Source organism: Mus musculus, chromosome 16 (assembly GCF_000001635.26).
Source record: "Mus musculus strain C57BL/6J chromosome 16, GRCm38.p6 C57BL/6J".
Taxonomy (NCBI): domain Eukaryota; kingdom Metazoa; phylum Chordata; class Mammalia; order Rodentia; family Muridae; genus Mus; species Mus musculus.
Genome location: NC_000082.6, coordinates 32,398,592 through 32,419,122, shown reverse-complemented (window position 1 = coordinate 32,419,122; position 20,531 = coordinate 32,398,592). Strand labels below are relative to the sequence as shown.

The 20,531-nt window shown below is 45.7% G+C and overlaps 1 protein-coding gene and 1 pseudogene across 5 annotated transcripts; both read right to left on the bottom strand.

Moving 5' to 3' along the window:
- Positions 1-8,981: 8,981 nt before the first annotated feature.
- Gm20056 lies at positions 8,982-11,100 on the bottom strand (annotated as a pseudogene).
- Tm4sf19 (transmembrane 4 L six family member 19) lies at positions 9,889-19,111 on the bottom strand. Of its 5 annotated transcripts, none has more exons than XM_030249150.1 (6): positions 18,195-18,742; positions 13,087-13,288; positions 12,492-12,557; positions 11,417-11,586; positions 11,108-11,291; positions 9,889-10,624 (listed from the first exon to the last, which is right to left on the bottom strand). In XM_030249150.1, exons 2-5 carry the CDS (start codon positions 13,285-13,287, stop codon positions 11,108-11,110), a joined length of 621 nt encoding a protein of 206 aa, XP_030105010.1. In that variant the 5' UTR covers position 13,288; positions 18,195-18,742; the 3' UTR covers positions 9,889-10,624. The 5 variants fall into 5 exon arrangements, with proteins under 5 accessions (XP_030105010.1, XP_006522280.1, XP_006522284.1 ...); XM_006522217.2 differs by having other exon boundaries at positions 10,544-10,624; positions 18,663-19,111; XM_006522221.3 differs by lacking the exon at positions 9,889-10,624 and having other exon boundaries at positions 10,632-11,291; positions 18,646-18,742.
- Positions 19,112-20,531: the final 1,420 nt, after the last annotated feature.

The window sequence follows — 20,531 nt, the reverse complement described above, 5'->3', positions numbered from 1 at the left end:
GCTTTCCATCTCTACCCCCTTGTGAGGTTCAAAGGAAACTCTAAACTACAAAAGATAGCCCAAATATCCAGATATAAGCTCAAAGTGGAGTAGAGTATTTCTAGCTGTGAGATAAAAGCCCGCATTGCTCAGGAAATTGTGAGACCAATTCCCTTACCTCTGGTAGAAGGGACATAAGCCTACTCAGGCTTATGTGAAGGTATCAAAACACATGCTGGCTTTCCTGAAAGATAGCCTTGACCACATCCAGTCTCCTGTCTATGTTCTAAGTCTACTTCTTTCCCTCTGTACTCTCGACTATTTCAGATGTCTCTGGCTCTTCTCTTTTTGTTTTTTGTTTTTTTAAAGATTTATTTATTTATTATATGAAAGTACACCGTAGCTGTCCAGAAGAGGGAGTCAGATCTTGTTACAGATGGTTGTGAGCCACCATGTGGTTGCTGGGATTTGAACTCCGGACCTTCGGGAGAGCAGTAGGGTGCTCTTACCCACTGAGCCATCTCACCAGCCTGTTTTTTGTTTTTTTGAGACAGGGTTTCTCTGTGTAGCCCTGGCTGTCCTGGAACTCACTCTATAGACCAGGCTGGCCTCGAACTCAGAAATCTGCCTGCCTCTGCCTCCCAAGTGTTGGGATTAAAAGCGTATGCCATCACCGCCCAGCCTGGGGGTTGGGGGGCGGGGAGGGGGCGGCAAGCCGGGCATGGTAGCACATGCTTTTAACTCCAGCACCATGTAGGCAGGGGCAGGCAGATTTTGAAGTCTGAGACCAGCCAGTTCTCTTTGTTTTTTTGTTTTTTGTTTCCCAAGACAGGGTCTTTCTGCATAGCCCTGGTTGTCCTAGACCTATAGAGCAGAGGGTGTGCCTGTTCTACTGAGGGAGTTTTGTTAGATCCCAAAGAAAACCAAGACCAGTATCTGTGGCTCCTTCTATCACTCTCACCCGGCCCCCACTTTAAACCACTCCAACCCAGGGGCTGGGCTTCATTTCTCTTCCCCGACCAAAACCTCACCCCACCCCCTGCTTGATACCTATATAACTGCCATTTTGGCTACATGCCCTCTTTGTTCCATGCACTCTCTTAGTCCTCTGCCCCCCTCTCCTCTCTCTTCTGTTCCTCTCACTGCTCCCTTTCCTCTCATGGCCTAGTCTTGTCCTGCTGGCCATGGTCAGTCTGGAGGTCAGGACTCTTCCAGATGCTGCAGGCTGTTCTCTTCCTCATATCTATAATGAAATTTGTCTCCTCAACCATGCTTAGCAGTGGTTGTGTCTTCCTTTTCATTCAAGCTGCAAAACAGCTGGGGTCTACACAGAGAAACTCTGTTTAGGATAGGGGAGGTGAGAAGGGCTACCATGCTGCACTGGACTTTGAAATGTGTAACAGGTACTTGTGATGCCAAGGGACCTGGGAGAGGCAGGCACGAGCTTTGATGTGCTGAAAGGGGCCACAGGTAGCCATTATGTCCCTTCTGTCAAAGGCAATGATTGTTCTCTTCCTCATATCTCAATACAACCCTTTGACAGACTCCTTTAGGCAGATAAAAACTGGTTTCACAAGTTCCTAAGGAACTTTTATCACATCTCCAGAAATCCTCCTATAGTTCAGGTTAAGCTCATTACAACATAAATGAACTGACTTTTGGAGTTGGGGAATTAGAGTTTCCTTTAGACCTGACAAGTTCATTTTGTGTTGACCAACTGTTCTTAGACATGAAGTCTACCCTGAAGTATGGTTATATACCCAGTGAGAATCACTGGAGCAAAGTAATTTTCCTTTGCAGAGGGTATCAATTGCAGATAGCCTCTTGGTTAGGGGTAACAGCCTGTGTCCATTTCTACCCTGTCTGGCTTGAACCTACAGGTCTTGTGCACTCTGCCATAGTCTCTGGGAGTTCATCTGTGTCTCACACCTGTTGCATTTGAAAGACACTTGGAGCCATCCACCACTTCTGGCTCTTGGTCTTTCCTCCACCTCTTTGGAATACATCCCTGAGCCCTGAAGGAAGAAGTTTGATGAAGATATCCTATTTAGGACTGAGTCTTTAAAAGTCACACTCTGCACAGTGCCCAATTGTAAGTCTTTGTTTTAGGCTTCAAAATGGCAGGTCAGGAGACTAGGAGACTAGGCCTAAATTTCTGCTTCTCAGAACTGGGCAAGTCTGGCATCTCAGTTATTGGAAAAACCACAGGCTTTGGGCAGCCAATTGGAAGCTGCTGCCACATGGCCTGAGGCAAGAGTAAGGAGTCAGCAACAATTTCCACCCCCACCCACAGCATCCCCCAAGCAAGAGTTCTGGAATATCCCTAGAGCCCTAGCCAATCCCACAGACCTCCACACCCCTAGAGATCAAGCCGACCAATCTAGATAAAGGCCATCTACTCTTCCCTGGTTTCCTGTAATGTGCTTTAAATTGGGCCTGCAAGCTCACCTGGGCATCTCACTCTTGGTAAATTATAGACCTCAATATTCTGGATTTCTGGAGAATAAAATGCTCTTTGTTTTTGCATACTATTTTAGTCTTGGGTATCATTCTTCATCAAGTCATGGACTCTTACATTTGGGGGCTTGTCTGGGGCTGGCTGGAGCATACACACACACACTCACACACACACACACACACACACACAAACACACACACGAGCCAAAGAATGGAATGTTTTTCTGATTGTTAAGCCTAGGAGCTCAGTTGTCTTTTGTCTTGTCCATCTCTGTGTTTGTGTTTTGAATTTGATCTGGAGGCTGAGAGGGACAAACCGTATTTTGTCAGATGCCCAGGGGCAATGGAGGATGATCCTGACCCCCTACCAAAAGCTGGACTAGTTCTCATCTGATTTCTGAACTTGCTAAGGGTCTGTGGGCCTCCTGTGCACAGGGAGGAAAACCATCTGAGATAGCCTTTTTGTTTTGTTTACATTTTCCTGGGAATGTACTTTTAGTCCTCTTGTACAAAATTTTCTTTGATTCCTAGGATGGGACAGGCACAGAACACTTCACTAAGCTTGATCCTGAACCATTTTAAGGACTTTCACCAAGTCACAGATGTGGGCAGAGGTTCCCTAATTGTCTCTTGATTGGGTAAATAAAGATGGCAGTCGCCAATCATTAGGCAAAGATATAGAGGCAGGTTTTCTGGGTCTCGGGAGAAAGGGGGGGAGATGAGATAAAGGTTTTTTTTTTTTGGCCAGACTGTGAAATGGAGAAAACAGACACCATGTAGGCCTGTGGGCTATTAGAACCTGTGGCAGCTTCTGCCACCAGATGAATTTTAATATAGAATAGCTGATGAGTTGAAGACAATAAGTTTAGAGCCCAACAGTTGTGTCATCTGGCTGATTTTAAAATATTAAGATTGTCTGGTGGTTCCCATTCACAACAATTCAGGTGGGCAAGAGAGAGGGTGCAGCTGTGGAGTGATCATTGGCAGTTGGCAGAGCTAGCTTCAGGGTGGGGGTGGGGTGGGGGTGGGGGGTGGATCGCTGCTCCCCTCAATTGTGGGAAAAATGTGTTATCTAGCAGAGGGAGCTAAATAGGCAGCAGGCAGAGAGCTGCTAGTCCTAGAACAGCATCCCATTTCTTTTCTTTTTTTCCTTCTTTTTCTTTTGTTTTCTTTTTGTTTTGTTGTTGTTGTTTTGTTTTGTTTTGTTTTGTTTTTGAGACAGGGTTTCTCTGTGTAGCCCTGACTGTCCTGGAACTCACTCTATAAACCATGCTGGCCTTGCAACTCAAAGATTTACCTGCCTCTGCCTTCCAAATGCTTTGACTAAAGGCATATACCACCACTACTCTGCAAGCATGCCATTTCTAAAATTACACGCTACACACAGAAGATTCAGGTCTAGTCCCCCTCCCCCACTCCTACCCACCCTGCAAACTAGCCATCTTTTGCAGGAACCAATGTCCCACTTTAAAGTAGAATGGCCCAAGGAGGGAACATTTCATCTCCCCACCATTTACAGGGTAAAGACTGTAGTTTATGAGGCCAGGGGCCACTGGGACCAAGTGCCATATATCACCACTTGCCAATACCCGGTACAGAAGCTCCCTATTTGGATGAGAACTTCTTTGTCACCAGCCTCGCGACTCCCACCCTTCTTCCTCTACAGGAGGGTCCGCCTTGGCCCCTGCCTTGCTCCTCCCTTCTGCTCTCAAGGGCTCAGTGAGATAGTTCACATTTGAGTCATTTATAAGTAATGATCTTTACAGTTGGAAGTTGCAGAACCCCCATTTTCAGAAAGACCATCAGCCCTCATAGGTCTTCTAGATCCAATCATGCCGACTCACCTATTCACCTGGGATGACTCTTAGCAACTGATCCAGGTCCTCCTCATGACAGTGGAGAGAGAGGGGATCATGGGAGCCACCCAGAAATTGGTTCCAGGAGCAAACAGGCTACTCCCCACCCAAATCCAGGCTGATATGGATGCAACCTTTCCTTTGACTCAACTGAGCTGGGATTTTAACACTGCTGAAGGTAGGGAGAGGCTCTGAGTCTACCGCCAGATTCTGATGGGGGCCCTCCGAGAGGCTGGCACACAGCCCACAAATGTATCTAAGATGAGCCAGGTGATGCGGGAAAAGAATGAGAGCCTCAGGGAATATCTAGAAAGACCAATTGAAGCCTACAGAACCTACATGCCTTTTGACCCAGAAGCCAGAGAGCACCAGTCGGCGTAAACATGGCTTTTGTTAACCAAGCTGCCCCTGACATCCCGTCAGAAGCTTTAGTGCCTGGACAACTTTGCAGGTAAGCAACTGACTTTTAAAAGCCATAGCTGAGAAGGTTTTCAACAACCAGGAGACCCCAGCATGCTGGACTTCTGCAGAATAAAACACTCTGCTTTTGTATACTATTTGAGTCCGGGGTATCATTCTTTGGTGAATCATGGACCCTTACAGTTTCTCTGATGGTGGCTGAGCAAGATTCTACTGATCGATGAGGTTAGCAAATCATCATTAGGTTATTAGGAGGTCATTTTATTGCAGTGTTCCTTTAGCAAAATAATAATAGTATTTGGCTTTTCTCTAGACCCATAGCTTATCAAGTCTCAGGTTCTTGGCTAACCTAGTAGTATCCGGCATGGGTTCTAGCTCAAGAGTGGGCCTTAAGTCCAGAGAGTGGTTAGTCACTCCCACAACACTTGTGCCACTATTGCCCCATCATATCTTCCAGACAATACATAATTTCTGTTTTAAAACGGTTTCTTTGTGTAGCCCTGGCTTTCCTGGAACTAGCTGTTTAGATAAAGCTGCCTTCAGACTCACAGAGCCTGCCTTGGCCTCCCAAGTGCTAGAATTAAAGGTGTGTGAAACCACCAACTGGCCAGTTTTTTAAAATAACTGTAAAGAAAAAAAAAATGGTGTTGTGGCACACTCCTATAATTCCAATGTCAGCGTTCGGGGTAGGAGGCCAGCCAGGACTAAGAGTGTTAACATTTCTTCTTGGCTCTGCCCAACAGTTACCCAGCAACAGCCAGGTAGGAGCCTGGCTGGCTGTAAAAGGACTATTTGGCGTCCCTCTCTTGCTCTCTTGCTCTCTTGCCTCTCTCCTTCCTTCTCTCTTCTGATGTTCCCAGCCAGCCTTTTCCCTTCTTTCTCTCTCCTGGCTGTTACTAGGTAACTGTTGGGAGCCTAGAGAAAATCCTAGCACCCTTGGGCTCACATACTTGAGTGCTTGGTTTGAAGTTGGTGAACTGTTTAGAAAGGATTAGGAGGCTCACCACTGTTGAAGGTGTGTCACTGGAGGTTGGCTTTGAGGTTTGAAAAGACCATGCCAGGTGCAGCCTCTTCCTCTCTGCCTCCAAACTTTCAGCTAATGTATAATAAGCTCTCAACTTCTGCTCAGTGCCATGCCTTCCTGCCTGCTGCCATGCTCTCTACCATGGTGATAATGGCCTCACTCTCTGTAAATATAAGCTTCAATAACTTATTTTATAAATTGCCTTGGTCATTGTAATTGCTTGTATTCTCAAGCTAATTATGTGCCCCCAAAACCTTTTTGCAGTGTCCCATACATAAGACGGGGAGGGACCTTGCCCAAGTTGGTTCTGATCGGTACATAAAGATTCTGACAGCCAATGGCTGGGCAGGGCAGACAGAGGTGGGACTTTTAGGATTCCTGGGCTAGGAAGAGAGAGGGAGAGGAAGAGGGAGGGGGAGGGGGAGAGAGAGGGAGGGGAAGGGAGGGAGGGAGAGGGGGAGAGAGAGGGGGAGAGGGAGAGAGAGGGAGAGAGAGAGGGAGAGGGGGGGGAAGAGAGAAAGGGAGAGGGAGAGAGAGAGGGAGAGAGAGAGGGAGAGGGGGGGGAAGAGAGAAAGGGAGAGGGAGAGGGAGAGGGAGAGGGAGAGGGAGAGGGAGAGAGAGGGAGAATCTGTTATGCTTGGAGGAGAACCAAGATACCACACCTGAGAGAGAGAAAACATAGTTGCCCTATAGGAGCCATGGGAATGCAGCTCAAGAGGGCTGCACATCTGGGTCTGGGGCAAGCAAGATGGAATACAGGTTTTAGTATGTAATAATCCAGGATTATCAGACAGGGGTGGATTAGCCATGCGAAGGTTAGGAAGAGGCCCAGACATTGAGCTGTTAAAGGTACATCAAAATATAAATGCTGGGGGCTGGTGAGATGGCTCAGCAGTTAAGGGCACCGACTATTCTTCCAAAGGTCCTGAGTTCAAATCCCAGCAACCACATGGTGACTCACAACCATCTGTAACGAAATCTGATACTCTCTTCTGGAGTGTCTGAAGACGGCTACAGTTTACTTACATATAATAAATAAATAAATATTTATAAATAAATAAATAAATTCCTCTGAGCTCTTTGGCACCTGTGTTGAATGCTAACACAGTTCTTACCACAAGATGTCCAAATTATAAGTGGATCATCAGTCTGAAGGGCAGGGCAGGGACCAAGGACAAGGAGCTTATCTTAGGCACCTTTGGATTGGATTTGCAGCATGTGGAGCAGTTCAGGCATACGATGGGTACTCAGAATACACTACTTATTGAACTGAAGTGGAAACTTGTAGTTCTTTGGAAAGTTGGTTATGCCAAATGATGTTTTGCTTGGGCACACAGGTAAAAGGATGTCTTGCTAAAGCAAACACGTGAAAGACTGTTTTCCTGAAGTAAACATTGGTGAAAGGATGTTTGGAGATGGTAGACACATGAAAGGATGCTTGATGAAGTATAAATATGACCTCCACAGACAGTGGGAGGCAGGCACTGAGCTTTGGTTTGGTTTGTTCTGCATTGGTTCACCTTACATAGTGTTGTTGAGCTCAGCTTGTGATAAGGCCACCACTGAGAGAAACTCACCCAAGAACTGCTCATGAGGTTCCTGTGGCAGCTTGCTGCTTCTATGGCCTCAGACCTGTTGGTGAGCCTAGTGGTTTCTTCTGGATTGAACTACAGCTGCCTGATGTCTCCTTGCTGAAAGGACTGGACTGTAGCTGCTGGTTCATGCCTCGTGCCTGTCTGCCTAGAGGACTGGTCTGCAGCTGCTAAGTCATGTTTAGTGTTTGATATGTATATATATATATATATATATATATATATGTATATATGTACATATATATATATGTACATATATATATATATATATATATATATATATATATATATATATATCCCTGATTACCATGTAAGGCCCTGTCTCCATTACAGTCTCACTGGTGAGTAGGGTTTCATTCAGCCTACGATTTTGAGGAAACACAGGTCTGTTATAACAGTAAACCTGAATTTAGAAGTTAGGGGGTCCATCAGGTAGTGCTGGTGAACACCTTTAATCCCAGCATTTAGGAGGCAGAGGCAGGCAGATCTCTGAATTTGAGGCCAGCCTAGTTTATGAACCAGTTCTAGGACAGTCAGGGCTACACAGAGAAACCCTGTCTTTAAAAAAAAAACAAAAAGAAAAACAAGAATGAAAAAGAAGTTAGAGGGTCACCTAGCTGTGTGTTTGGGATTAGAAAGTTCATTATCATCTGCAAGTCCCAGCTTCTCTGTCTTTTTTGTTGTTGTTGTTGTTGTTGTTTTAACGACAACCGATTTATTGATGAATTGAGGAATACAATTTTAATGAGACAATAAGGCACAACTGTGGATAAAAACAGTTTGCTATACACAGCCAAGGGGGCATCAGCTTAGAAAGTTTAAATATTTAAATTGAGAAGCTTCTCAATACTTCTCAAACAGATCAGTATCAGACAGTTATTCCCTTTATACAATTCTTATATCACATCATTTGATCACAAAGTCTAACAGATATTTCGTAAAGAATCCCCAGTTCATGTAGCCCCAGCCATCTATCCTAGCCACTCCCCTGTTGCTCACCTTTACCCATCCTCTTTGCAGTGTTTTTGTTTGTTTGGGTTAATAGCAATTTATTTACTAAAGAATTGTTTACACATCTTGGATAGCCTTCCAAAGCAACGAAGCAAGCAAGCAAGGAAGCAACATCAGAGAAAGCCAGCCAAGAGCAGATTCACAGGGACACAGGACAGAAGCAGCCTGATTCAGTGAGATCTAAATCAAGCTGACATTGGCAGAGAAGTTGAGCTGGGTCACTCAAAGACCTCTAATGTCACCTCAGTTGGTGCCACCAATCCTTTGCCCCATGCTTCTATGGGATCTGCGTAGTATACACAGGGAGCTAGGATGGTCACGCCATCAGGAAGCTCATGAGACAATACACTCAAGGCCTGGACCAGGACTATGAACTGACTGCACATTGTCCAGCATTAAAATTTGCCAAGTAGCCGGGCATGGTGGCACACGCCTTTAATCCCAGCACTCGGGAGGCAGAGGCAGGCGGATTTCTGAGTTCGAGGCCAGCCTGGTCTACAAAGTGAGTTCCAGGACAGCCAAGGCTACACAGAGAAACCCTGTCTCGAAAAAAACCAAAAACAAAAAAAATAAAAAAATAAAATTTGCCAAGTATAAAATTCATTCAGAGTTTTGTGCGAAACTTTAAGACACTGAGGACAATCTAATTCTTTAGGACTGAGATAAGTCAGGCACTTCTGTAACACTAGTCTTTCTGTTTGGAAATGTGAAGACTCTTCCAGTGTACAGAACACTGAGGCATGACCCATGCTGTACAGCAAATGTGGCCAGCTCTCCAGGGTGCCTAGCCTTGTTCAGAAAACTACAAGAAGGCCCTCTACCATATTGTCAGAAGAACCACTTGGGTGGTGACAATGTCCCAAAGAGAAGCAAAGTGGCAGGCATTAGAATATTTTCTAATGAATGTCAACACTGTAACCAGAAAAGCCACATAAATATGTTTGAAAATTAAAAGTCAGAGGTAGAGAGACCTAGGAAGCCACCTAGGAAACATGGCTCTACAAGCCTCACCATGACCACCTTTTAAGAACATGTCTGCTCATAAGCCCTTCGACAACAGAGCAATACAGGGGACCAAGGGAGTCACATGTTTCCAAGAGCAGTACTGCTTGCTGAAAAGCTCCTGGATAGGCAACGTCCCAGAGACACATCAGAAGGTAGATATAACTCACCAGACCACTAACTATCCTGCCACATCAGAAACAGGCTTAACAGCAGAGCCCAGAGCCCAAAACCAAGTAAAATGCAGGGAATCTCAACAACAGGAGGGCAGCTGAAAGACTGAATGGAGAGAAGGTTGGATGATTGAGAGGTAGGAAGTAACAGACACAAAGACAAAAGGACACAAGGTCACAGAAACATGGTGGAGGCTCGATGCGGGGATGGAAGGCAGCATGGATATGGTCCCCATCCAGTGGGAGCTTTGCTGGCTGGTTCATTTCCCCAGACAGGATGGATGCATGGCACTCAGCAGCAAACAGGGGAAGATGGTACTGACAACTAAGGACCTGGTGGGTAGATACTGAACAGAAGCAGACAGAGGGTACCATTCTGTAACGCCCTGTTTATACACCAAAGGCAAGTTTGTATGGACAGGAGAGACTTCAGGTTGTCATGCAAGAGCTGTAGTATTCTGGGAAAAGGGGATGACAGGATGAGGTGGGGCTGGAGGACACAAGTTTCAGTTCATAATACTGGAAAGCAAGAATAATTTGGTCTCTGCCCTTTAGTGAAGAAATCGGATGCTCATCTTCTGTTCTACATCCACTTTCTCCAAAACCTTAGCGAATTCTGTAAAAGATGTGGCACTATCTCCATCTTGGTCAGCCTCCTGGATGATCTTGTCTGCAATACTGCCCAGCTGCTCATCTGAGATATTCACTCCAACCATCATTCTCAGTACCTGTAACAGCTCATCACGGGAGATCTTGTCATCTTTATCCAAATCATAGAGTCTAAAAGCAAAGTGCAGCTTGTTGCTCCGGCTGTTGAGGGGTTCCGGGCCATTCACATCTTTGCTCTTTTCGTTATCCTCAATGGGTTGGAAATGAGCCAATGTTCTCATGAATCCTCGGAAGTTTACCTGATCCTCTCCCTCTGAGAAGAAGGCATTGATGATCCGGTCCCCCAGTGGGTTGATGGCAAGTTCTGGAATCCTCTGGAAATCTTCCCGGCTGAGAGTCCCGTTCTCCCCTTTGTCCAGGCTAGTGAAGCGACTGTACAGGCTCGTGATCTGACTGTGGGAAAAGTCGGCAGCCCAATTCCCAACAATGGTTCAGTTGCAGCTGTGAATGGAAGTCCAAGGATCTAGCAGTTACTCAGTCTCACACAGCAAGCAGGCGAAGGAGCAAGAGCCCCAGCTTCTCTGTCTTAACATGTGGCCAACCTTTATGAGATTTTAAAGATTTATCTATTTATTTATTATTATACAGTGTTCTGCCTGAATATATGCCTGCATGTCAGAAGAGGGCACCCGATCTCTTTATAGATGGTTGTGAGCCATCATGAAGTTGCTGGGAATTGTACTCAGGACCCTCTGGAAGAGCAGTCAGTGCTCTCAACCTCTGAGCCATTCCTCCAGCCCTTTTATGAGGTTTTTAAGGGGTTGAACTGAGATCATTTATACAGCAGCATGACTTTGTTGCTGTGAGCAAGGCAGCCCTGTCATCCTATAAGAAGGTCTAAAGGGGATTCACAGCCTATTCTTGCAGAAAAGGTTGGGGGAAGCTTGTCCTGAGCGCGCCAATTCACGAGAGGGCATCCGTTACCTAGTGCTTCTCACAGAAGCTGCAGAACAGGCCGAGGATGCTATTGACAAGATGGATGGCCACCAAGAGAAGCTGGAGGAGGCTGATACACAGGAGGATGGAGAAGAAGGCCACGTGCCAAACCACAGCCTTAGAGGGCTCCAGGCAAACGGAGGTCCAAAGTGAACGGTCATACAGATAATTCCTAGACCCAAGAAAGAGGTCAGGGGTTGATAAAGAAGAAAAGACAATCAAGGAACTCCAATAGAAAACCCAGGGTCGGGCTCTCCTGGCCCAAATCACGGGACTGGGCTTATGAGTGACTGTTACCTGTTGTGTAGATCTTTAAAGGGATAGCCGAATTTCCAAGCTTGTGTCTGATTGAAGGATGAGACATCAAACATGCAAAAGGGACCATCTTTCAAGGCTACTCCAGAAGTGACAAAGCAAATCACAGCCCCAAGCAGAGCCAGGCCACTTGACAAAAGAGCAATGAGCACCTGCAGAGGAGGCAGAAACCTAGCTCACACAGAGCTGTGGTCAGGGGGGAGGAGTGGGGTGACATGGCCAAGTCTAATTTCTCTGGTGGCCAGGCATTCCCCCACCCTTAACATATGTCCACGCATGGCTGATAAAGTTTCTGTTGCTGGGTAGAGTCAAGATGAGGTTTTTGAGAAAGGCCAGACAGACAGACACATGTATCTTCATCTCCTCACTGCACAGGGTCTTTGGACCTTTGAGCAGGTTGAGACTCCTGCCCTTCTACTGCAGTGTCTCAGCTCTGAGTTGGCAGACTGTTTATTGCACGTCCACTTCTCTCCTCTAGTGACAAGGTTTTAAAGCTCCAAAATTCTTACTCTTGATCTCTCCTTTTCAAATCAAGTACACAAAAGGCAGGAAGGGGGCAGACAAGGAGTTGACTCTCATGTTAGAGGACTCAAACTGGCTTAATCTGACAGAGCCCAGCATCTTGGTTCTCCCAGTGCAGCAAGAGCACGTCACTTGGGAACGTGTGTTGAAATGCAGACTCTCTCCAGTCCATCCCGATTTTCTGGGTCAGAAACCCAGGTTGAGACTGAGTGATTTGTGTTTTAGCAAATCCTTCAGAAAATTTGACGTTCATTCATACTAATCAGTGTATCAGAGAAAATAAGTTTATCATATTTCTGTGGGCATCTGGGGTTCATTAGCCACTTCCTTCTTTGCCCTGAGGCAACTCCCTTCTTACAGATGCGCTGGAAAAGTAACGAGGCTTGTCAAGAGTTTGGAGTTGTTAAAGGGCACAGTTAGGATCTGACTTCCAGCCTGAAACCTAAAACTGCCCCCCCCCACCCACCCACCCAGCCCTCTGCCTCCAGAGCAGGAAATGCAGGAGTTGTGTTAAAGGGGTGGGGACCTTGCTTACCTGCAGGCAGGGTGCACTCTTACTGAAGCTGCCTGTCATGGAGATGAGGGTGGCTGCCAGGAGAACCTGGAGAGCAAGGAAGTCTGTTACCGGAGACCAGGTGGGGCCAGAGGGATGCCTCCCTGGTTAAGATGCTGATGCTATTTCAGAGGACCCAGGTTTGGTTTCCAGCACCCACTGTGGCTAACAACCTGTTACTCCAGTTCCAGGGAAATCCAACACCCTCTTCTGGCCTCTGAAATTTCCTGCACCCACGCGGTACACATACATACATACATACATACATACATACATACATACAGTCAAAACACCCACACACATAAAAATAAATGGCTCTACAAGAGACTGAGTGATTTGCATTTCTAGTGCCACACACAGCTGTTGCAATGGCCTTAGGGCCCAGGTTGAAGGTTTAGCCTGATTTGACTCTGTAGGTGCTAACATTGATCCAGGCTTCCTGGATCCAAGTTCAACACCCAGCAACCCATGACAAGTCCCCCTTCTCTTTGGGCTGTTTATGGATCCAACACCACCTCTCAGCTCCATTCCTAAAGAGGCTTTGGGAATTCCTCCTCACTGAACCCCAGACACATACCATGAGGCCTCCTCCCCAGAGCCCAGAGCCCAGCATGGCATGCTTGCCAATGAGGCCCCTCATCAGGTAGGTCACATCCCAGTTAGGAAAGAGGAGCGCGATGTTGGCACCAGCAGCACACAGGGATGCGGTCCCCAGACTCAGTCCCAGGAAGCGAGAACAGGTCCGTGAGCAGTTCACCACACGGGAAAAGGACAGCATCCTGAAACAATGAAAGAAGGTCACGGCAGATCAGGGCAGACATGCCAACGGGATGTGGTATAAGACAAGAGTGGAGATGGCTTCTGTGAACAGATCCTATCAAGGGCAGCGGCAGAGCTTTATAAACGTGTTCCCCTTCTAAGCCTTCCCCAATATACAGGAGTTACATCCTCCTATATATTTTCTGCCAAGCTCTGACACATGTTTCCACAGTCCACCATATTTTGTGTGTGCCCTATTATAACAGTAAGGCTATCTCTATATTTTTCTTTTAAAATTGTATTATATTTTACTCATTTAGGAAAGGGGAAATGGGCATACATCATAGATTTAGAGGTCATAGGACAATTTTTCTTGGTTTCTTTGTCTCCATTTCTTCCTTCCTTCCTTCCTTCCTTCCTTTCTCCCTCCCTCCCTCCCTTCTTCCCTCCCTCCCTCCCTCCCTCTCTCTCTCTTTCTTTCTCTCTCTCTTTTTTTTTTTTTTTGACAAGGGTTTCTCTGTGTAGCCTAGGCTGTCCTAGAACTCCCACTGTAGACCAGGCTGACTTCGAACTCACAGAGATCCAACTGCCCCTGTCTCCTAGTACTGAGATTAAAGGTACGTGCTACCACCACCCCACTCAACTTCCTTTGAAGAAAAATTATTTATGTATATAAATGTTTTGTCTGCATGTACATCGATCTTTATACCAGAATAGGTCATCTGATCCCATGAGACTACAGTTAAAGACTATAGTTAGAAGTTGTGAGCCACTGTGTGGGTGCTGGGAACTGATCCTCTGAAAGAGCAGTCACTGCTCTTAACCACTGAGTCATCTCTCCAGCCCCCAAAGGACAGTTTTTAGGAGTCTGTTCTCTCCTTCCATCATGGGGAGGGGACCCCAGTGTAAGAGACAAAATGAGCCTCAGCTTCCAGGAGACCCCCAACTGAGAACGGAGTTCCAAGTTCAGTGCAAAAGCAAGAGGCTTATTTTTTCCAGCATGCTGGGGGCATCCTGTACCCACAGGAGAGGCGACCCCTTCTCTTTCTTTCATAAGCTTTTTATACAATTTTTGAGGGCAGATTATAGCCGCAGCAACTAGGCACATAATGATTGGTTGTTCTGGTGACCTTTACATTGATTGGCTGGGAAGGGAGGGGGTCTCAAGGACTTCCTCTAAGGCCCAGTGGGAAGTTTCATGGGAAGTTCCAAGGCGGGCTCTCACTAGGGGTGGAACTCACCTTGTCAGGCTTGGTGGCAAGCACCTGCTGGGCCATCTCAACAGTCCAATGGTTATTTTTCTATTTAATAAAGCTTTTAAAGGTTGTCATCAAGATGCCCATTTTCTATGCTTCTTGTCAGTTGTATTATTTCGATGTTGTTGTTTGTGTTATTTGGTTTGTTTTTTGAAACAGGGCCTCACTATGTAACCTTGGCTGGTCAAGTGTGTACAATAAGTTGGCCTCAAACTCAAAGAGATCTGTCTGCCTCCCAAGTGCTGGGATCCACACCTGGCTGTCAGTAGTGTTCTTATTGTTTGTTCAGTGTAATAAAAAAAATTCACAGACAGGAAGTAACATTATTCAAAGATAATCTGGTTATATAGGTAGAAAATCCTAAGCAGTCTACTAAAAATTACTTAAATAATAAGTGAATTTAGCAAAGGATATAGAACAGAATATTAATATTATATCCTATCCTATATGTAGACAAGGTGAAATGTTTACTTTAAAAGATATCTCTAATAGCATAAAACAAAAATATCCATGGATATCTTTAACAATGGGTACAGGATGTATGTGCTAAGAATTACAGAGCTTTGTGGAGAAAAGGAAAACATGAATGACCAATGCCAGCATGGTTGTTCATACCTGTAGTCCTGCATGGGAAGGTGAGGCAGGAGAAGGAAGATCATATAAGCCCAGGTGTTTAATGCTAACCTGGGGATAGGGATGGAGGGGAAGGGAGAAGGAGAGAGAGAGAGAGAGAGAGAGAGAGAGAGAGAGAAAGAGAGAGAGAGAGAGAAAGAGAGACAGAGACAGAGACAGAGACAGAGAGACAGAGAGAAGACCTGCACTTGTCAGAAGTTTTTTGTTTGTTTGTTTGTTTGTTTGTTGTTTTGTTTGTTTGTTTGAGTCAGGGTTTCTCTGTATAGCCCTGGCTGTCCTGGAACTCACTCTGTAGACCAGGCTGGCCTCAAACTCAGAAATTCGCCTGCCTCTGCCTACCAAGTGCTGGGACTAAAGGTGTTCGCCACCACCACCCAGCCAGAAGTTTGTTTTACTTGAGACAAGGTCTCACTATTTAGCCTGGTTGACCTAAATTTCAACCTGGCCTCAAACTCGAATTGATCAGTCTGCCTCTGCCTTTGGGAGTGCATCACCGGTTATACCTTGCCTAGTTAGCTTGTGCAAGCTACAGTTTATGGTAAGAAGATGGTTGCCAGAAACAGCACTTTAGAGGCAGTCTCTCTCCTCAGCTGGTCCCCACTGCCCTTGGTGGCTTGTGATTCCCCTCAGTCCATGTTCTCCCCGCTCCCCCCAGTCACCTACTTCCCGCTGCCATTTTCCTGTTCTGTGTGGGGAGTGGCCTTTACCAAGCCCTTGCACACAGAATAAAGTAGCTCCTTCCAAGTGAAAGGATGTCTGGGTCTTGCTAGCAGAGCTGGGGGTGGGGGTGGAGAACAGCTTTCACCTGAGACCTGCAGGGAAGGGAGTGGTGAAGAGCTCCAGATTCAGCTTCGAAGCCCCTGTGAGGATCTGACCCTTGTCCAGCTATGGAGAGACTAGGCCCTCTACAAAATATTCCTCGCTGCCATGCTGGAGGCTGTGGGGTTTCCCCCTTGTACAAGTTCCTCATCATCTTGTGATCTGGGCAGTCTTCCCTCCTCAGATTACCTTGCCATTTAAGGGCAGTGTTCCACTTGTGACATTAACCCACTGCCTCTCAGAAGACTGATTTTTCCAGGCCTGGGAAGGACCGACTGAAGGACTGATAGGTTGCTACTGGCCATCCAGGAACATATTTTGAACCTGGCCCAGGAATGCCTTCAGCATCTGCTCATACCACACCACTGTTTAGAGAGCCCACCAAGTACCCAAACCAAACTCTCCTTGTGCTGTTTTCTCTTGGGAAAACCAAAGGAAGGGCTGGAATAGTGAGTGAGCCTGCGCCAGGCCCAGTGGCACACACCTATGGTCCCAGATTTGGGAACTAGAGTCAAGGAGATTAGGAGTTCAAGGCTGTTCTCCACATAGTGAGTTTAAGGCCTACTGTGGCTACAAGAGACCCTGCTTCAATAAGCAAACAAAGAAACAAACAAGAAAAGACTCAAAGTTATTACTGAACTTTAGATAATCAACAAATGAATAATTCTTGAAGTCAGGCATGGTGGTGTGTGCCTCCATGCTAGCACACACATGGGATTGGAAACAAGGGATTTACAGTTCAGGCCAGCCTTGGCTACAGTGTGTATTTGAGGCCAGGCTAGGCTACATGAGCCTAGGCTAAACAAAACAAAACAAATTTAAACAAATAGAGAAAAACTGCAAACCCGAGTATGGTCTTTTGGGTGAGTGGAATTCAGAGAGCACCTAACGGGACACAACAGGCTCACAGTGTCTCAGTGAGTGCCAAGCCAGAACCAGCGTGGCCAAGGCGTAAAGAAGTAGGTAAGGATGTTTATACGTACTGCCAAAGAGAGCAAACGGAGCAAGAGGATTCCATTCGAGGGCTTAATTCACAGTCAGACCGGGGTGGCCCCACTCTAAGTATATGTACACAAGCATGCTCAGCTAAGGCACTCTGAGCAAGCTCAAATGAAGTTGTTATGGAAAACTAGGAATTTTTCGAGGAGGATGGTACCTATATGTCAAAGCAATGAACAGAAATGTCTCTGGGCATGCTCAGCTTGCAACATAAAATTTTAACTGAAAATGAAGGAAAAGGATAACTTGAAGGGGAACTAAGACAAGAGTCTGTCCCTGAAGGTTCTGGCCCTGCTCAGTCACTAGTAACCCTTGGCTGGCCTGCCCTGAGAAGAGCAAGAGGGCCCTACTCCATCTACAGAGAAAGGATGCTGTGACTCGGTTTGCCTTTCACTTCCTCTCTGAGACTGTTCCCTTAGAAACCACAACGCCCCGAGACAGCCTTCCAAACATGTGAGTCAGATTAGCAAAGAGCCCATTTTCTCGTGAGTAGAGGCAGCCGAGATCAGAAGGTCAAGTTTGGTTTGGTTTGGTTTTTGAGACGGGGTCTCTTGTAGCAGAAGCTGGCCTTGAATTTCTGATTTTTCTGCCTCCACCTCCCAAGTGATAAGACCGAAGGTATGTACCATTATTCCCCCAAAGGTCAAATCTTAAAACTAGGCTGTAGAGGAGGCCCTCCCTAGAACCTGAGGTGCAGGCCGTGTGAACCAATCATCAGCCACTGTCTGGGCCCAGGAGCACTTGCCTGGGAGGAAGAGCACAATTTCTGTGTCCGGTTTCCCCACTCCCATCTCTCCCTGCATCCTTTAGTAGATGTTAAGCCAGACAACTGCACTAGAACCTAGGGAGAAAACGGTGAAAATCAAAACAAAGCAGTCCCTTCCCTCGAGGACTATAGAGCTAGGGGAACAGAGAAAAAGGAGGAGAATAAAGGGCAGAAGCTCTCTCACAGGACTGCTTGACCCTTGCCTGAAACAACAAGGGCTCCTGGAAGGAGTGCTGTCATGGCAAAACTTAACTATTAAGGAGGCACTGGATGGGAAAGGTATTCTAGGCAGGTACAGAGGCCTGAAGTTCACCAAGACAAGTTCACTGAGAGACAGCCTCAAGTCCCAGTGGTTAAGCAGCAGAGCTGGTATCGCAAGACTGGCAGTCTAAACGGCTAAGCCCTGCTGGTCTAGGATATATCATTTTAGAGGACCCTCTCATCTCTTCTTACCTGTTTGTGATGGCAAGAATCAGGATAGGAGAACAAGAAAGTGGAGGAGACACTCTTCAAAATGGACCTTGGCCCCTCGGGCAGCCCCAGCCGGCTAGGCTTGCAGGGTCGGGAAGGTCCTGCATATGTAGCGGTTGCCTGGGTATTCATGTGAACTCGAGTGGGCGTGGGTGTCCACAGCTGCCCACGGGCCTCCACTGAAAAATCATTCTGTCCCAGGCGAAGCCTGTGCTCGTGACCCACTCATTCTCTGCTCACTTTCATGTGATTCCAAGGAAGGACACATGGACTCACAAGCTCAACGGTCTTAGTGAGTCACTGATGCACCCAGGAGCAGTCCCTCAGCCTCCTCTGCCACCAGCGCCCTTTCCACATCAGCTGCTCCATCCGGCTGTGTCATCCTTCCTTGTACCATCTGGGCTCTTCTGAGAGAGCACCCCTGAGCACCCACCCTTTCTTCCTTCTCACCCCACTTTCTCAGCCTCGTCGTCTTCCTTCTCCCTCGTGTTCAAGCACAGGGCATCCATCATCCTGGAGTGTCACAGTCGCACAAACACTGTGTGTCACACAGGGATGGCTCCAGACAGGCCTTTGGTAAGCTCCTATTCAAGGCCCCAGCCACTGGATGTAGAAGCTCCCTGCAATCCTAAAAAGACAGAAGTGGAAGCAGGAACCCGGTCTCAAAAGTAAGATAGAACAAAAGCAAAAACTAATAGCTTAAAATTCTGTGTCACATTAACAGCAAAAATGACAACTAATACCCGAGAATTTCTGTATCTTTATTTCAAGAAGCCAGATAAAACATTCCTCCTAATTAACTTCCTTCCTCATACTTAGCAGGGACAATTATAGAGACAGAATACACCATATGTGGTTCTTGGTTGTTGCAGCCAGTTTAAAAATTTATAAAAAGTAAGCCGGGCAGTGGTGGCGCACGCCTTTAATCCTAGCACTGGGGAGGCAGAGGCAGGTGGATTTCTGAGTTTGAGGCCAACCTGGTTCTACAGAGTGAGTTCCAGGACAGCCAGGGCTACACAGAGAAACCCTGTCTTAAAAAACCAAAAAGAGGGGGAAAAAAGAATTTATAGAAGATAGAATTAAGTTCACAAATTCTGGAAGTGGAGTGAGACACAAATTGCTTTAAAAATTATTCTTGTAATGTGTATAGGAATTTTATTTTATTTTTCATTGATTTTATTTTTAACATATATAAGAAATAAATGTAATAAACCAAATACATGGACAAAAAAAAATACAAGAATCATATGATCATTTCAATGGAAGAAAAAAGAAAACGTCTTTGATAAGATTCAACATGAATTCCTTTTTTGTTTGTTTGTTTTGTTTTGTTTTGTTTTTTTGTTTTTTAGTTTTTTTGAGACAGGGTTTTCTCTGTGTAGCCCTGGCTGTCCTGGAACTCACTCTATACCAGGCTGACCTCGAACTCAGAAATCTGCCTGCCTCTGCCTCCCAAGTGCTGGGATTAAAGGTGTGCGCCACCACACCCAGCTCTCAACATGCATTCTTAATAAAAGCCCTAGAACAAATAGGACTGTAGGAAACATGTTCTAACATAATAAAGGTTATAAATGACAAACACATGGTCAATATCATCCTAAATGAATAAATCCATTAATAAGCCCCATTAACATCAGGAATGAGAGAGGACTGCCCACTCTCCCTACTGCTCATCCATAACGTGATTGAAAGCAGTAAGGCAAGAGAAGGGATACAAATGGGAAAATATTAAGTCAAATTATTTTCAATTGAAGATTATATTATCTTATACCCAATGTTCCCAAAATTTGACTAGAAAAATTGTAGAAATTATCAATAATTTCAGCAAAGTGTTATGATACATAATTGACTTACAAAATTTACCAGTCTTAATACATGAGTAACAAGCCTGCTGGGAGAGAGGTCATGGACGTGCTCCTCTTCCCAGATTCTCAAATCAAATATTTAGAATATACATAACAAAAGAGGTAAAAAATCTCTTCAATGAAAACTTTAAATGTGTGAAGAAAGAGATTAAGAAACATTCTAGAATTTGAAGACCTCCCAAGCATATAGCTTGGTAGAATTAACATTGTGAAAAAAGACCTTCCTACCAAAACAATTTACTGATTTAATGAAATCACAATCAACATCCTCACCTCATTCTTCACATAAATAGAAAGAAAATCCTCAATTTGGTATGAAACAACAAAAGACCCAGATTAGTCCTAGATAAGTGTTTGTTTCTATGAATGCATTCTGCTCCTTTTAAGTGCTAACTGCATCTGTCTTTGACCCTAACTTTTATACATCTGCTTCTATTGAGTTGCATAGTATAGG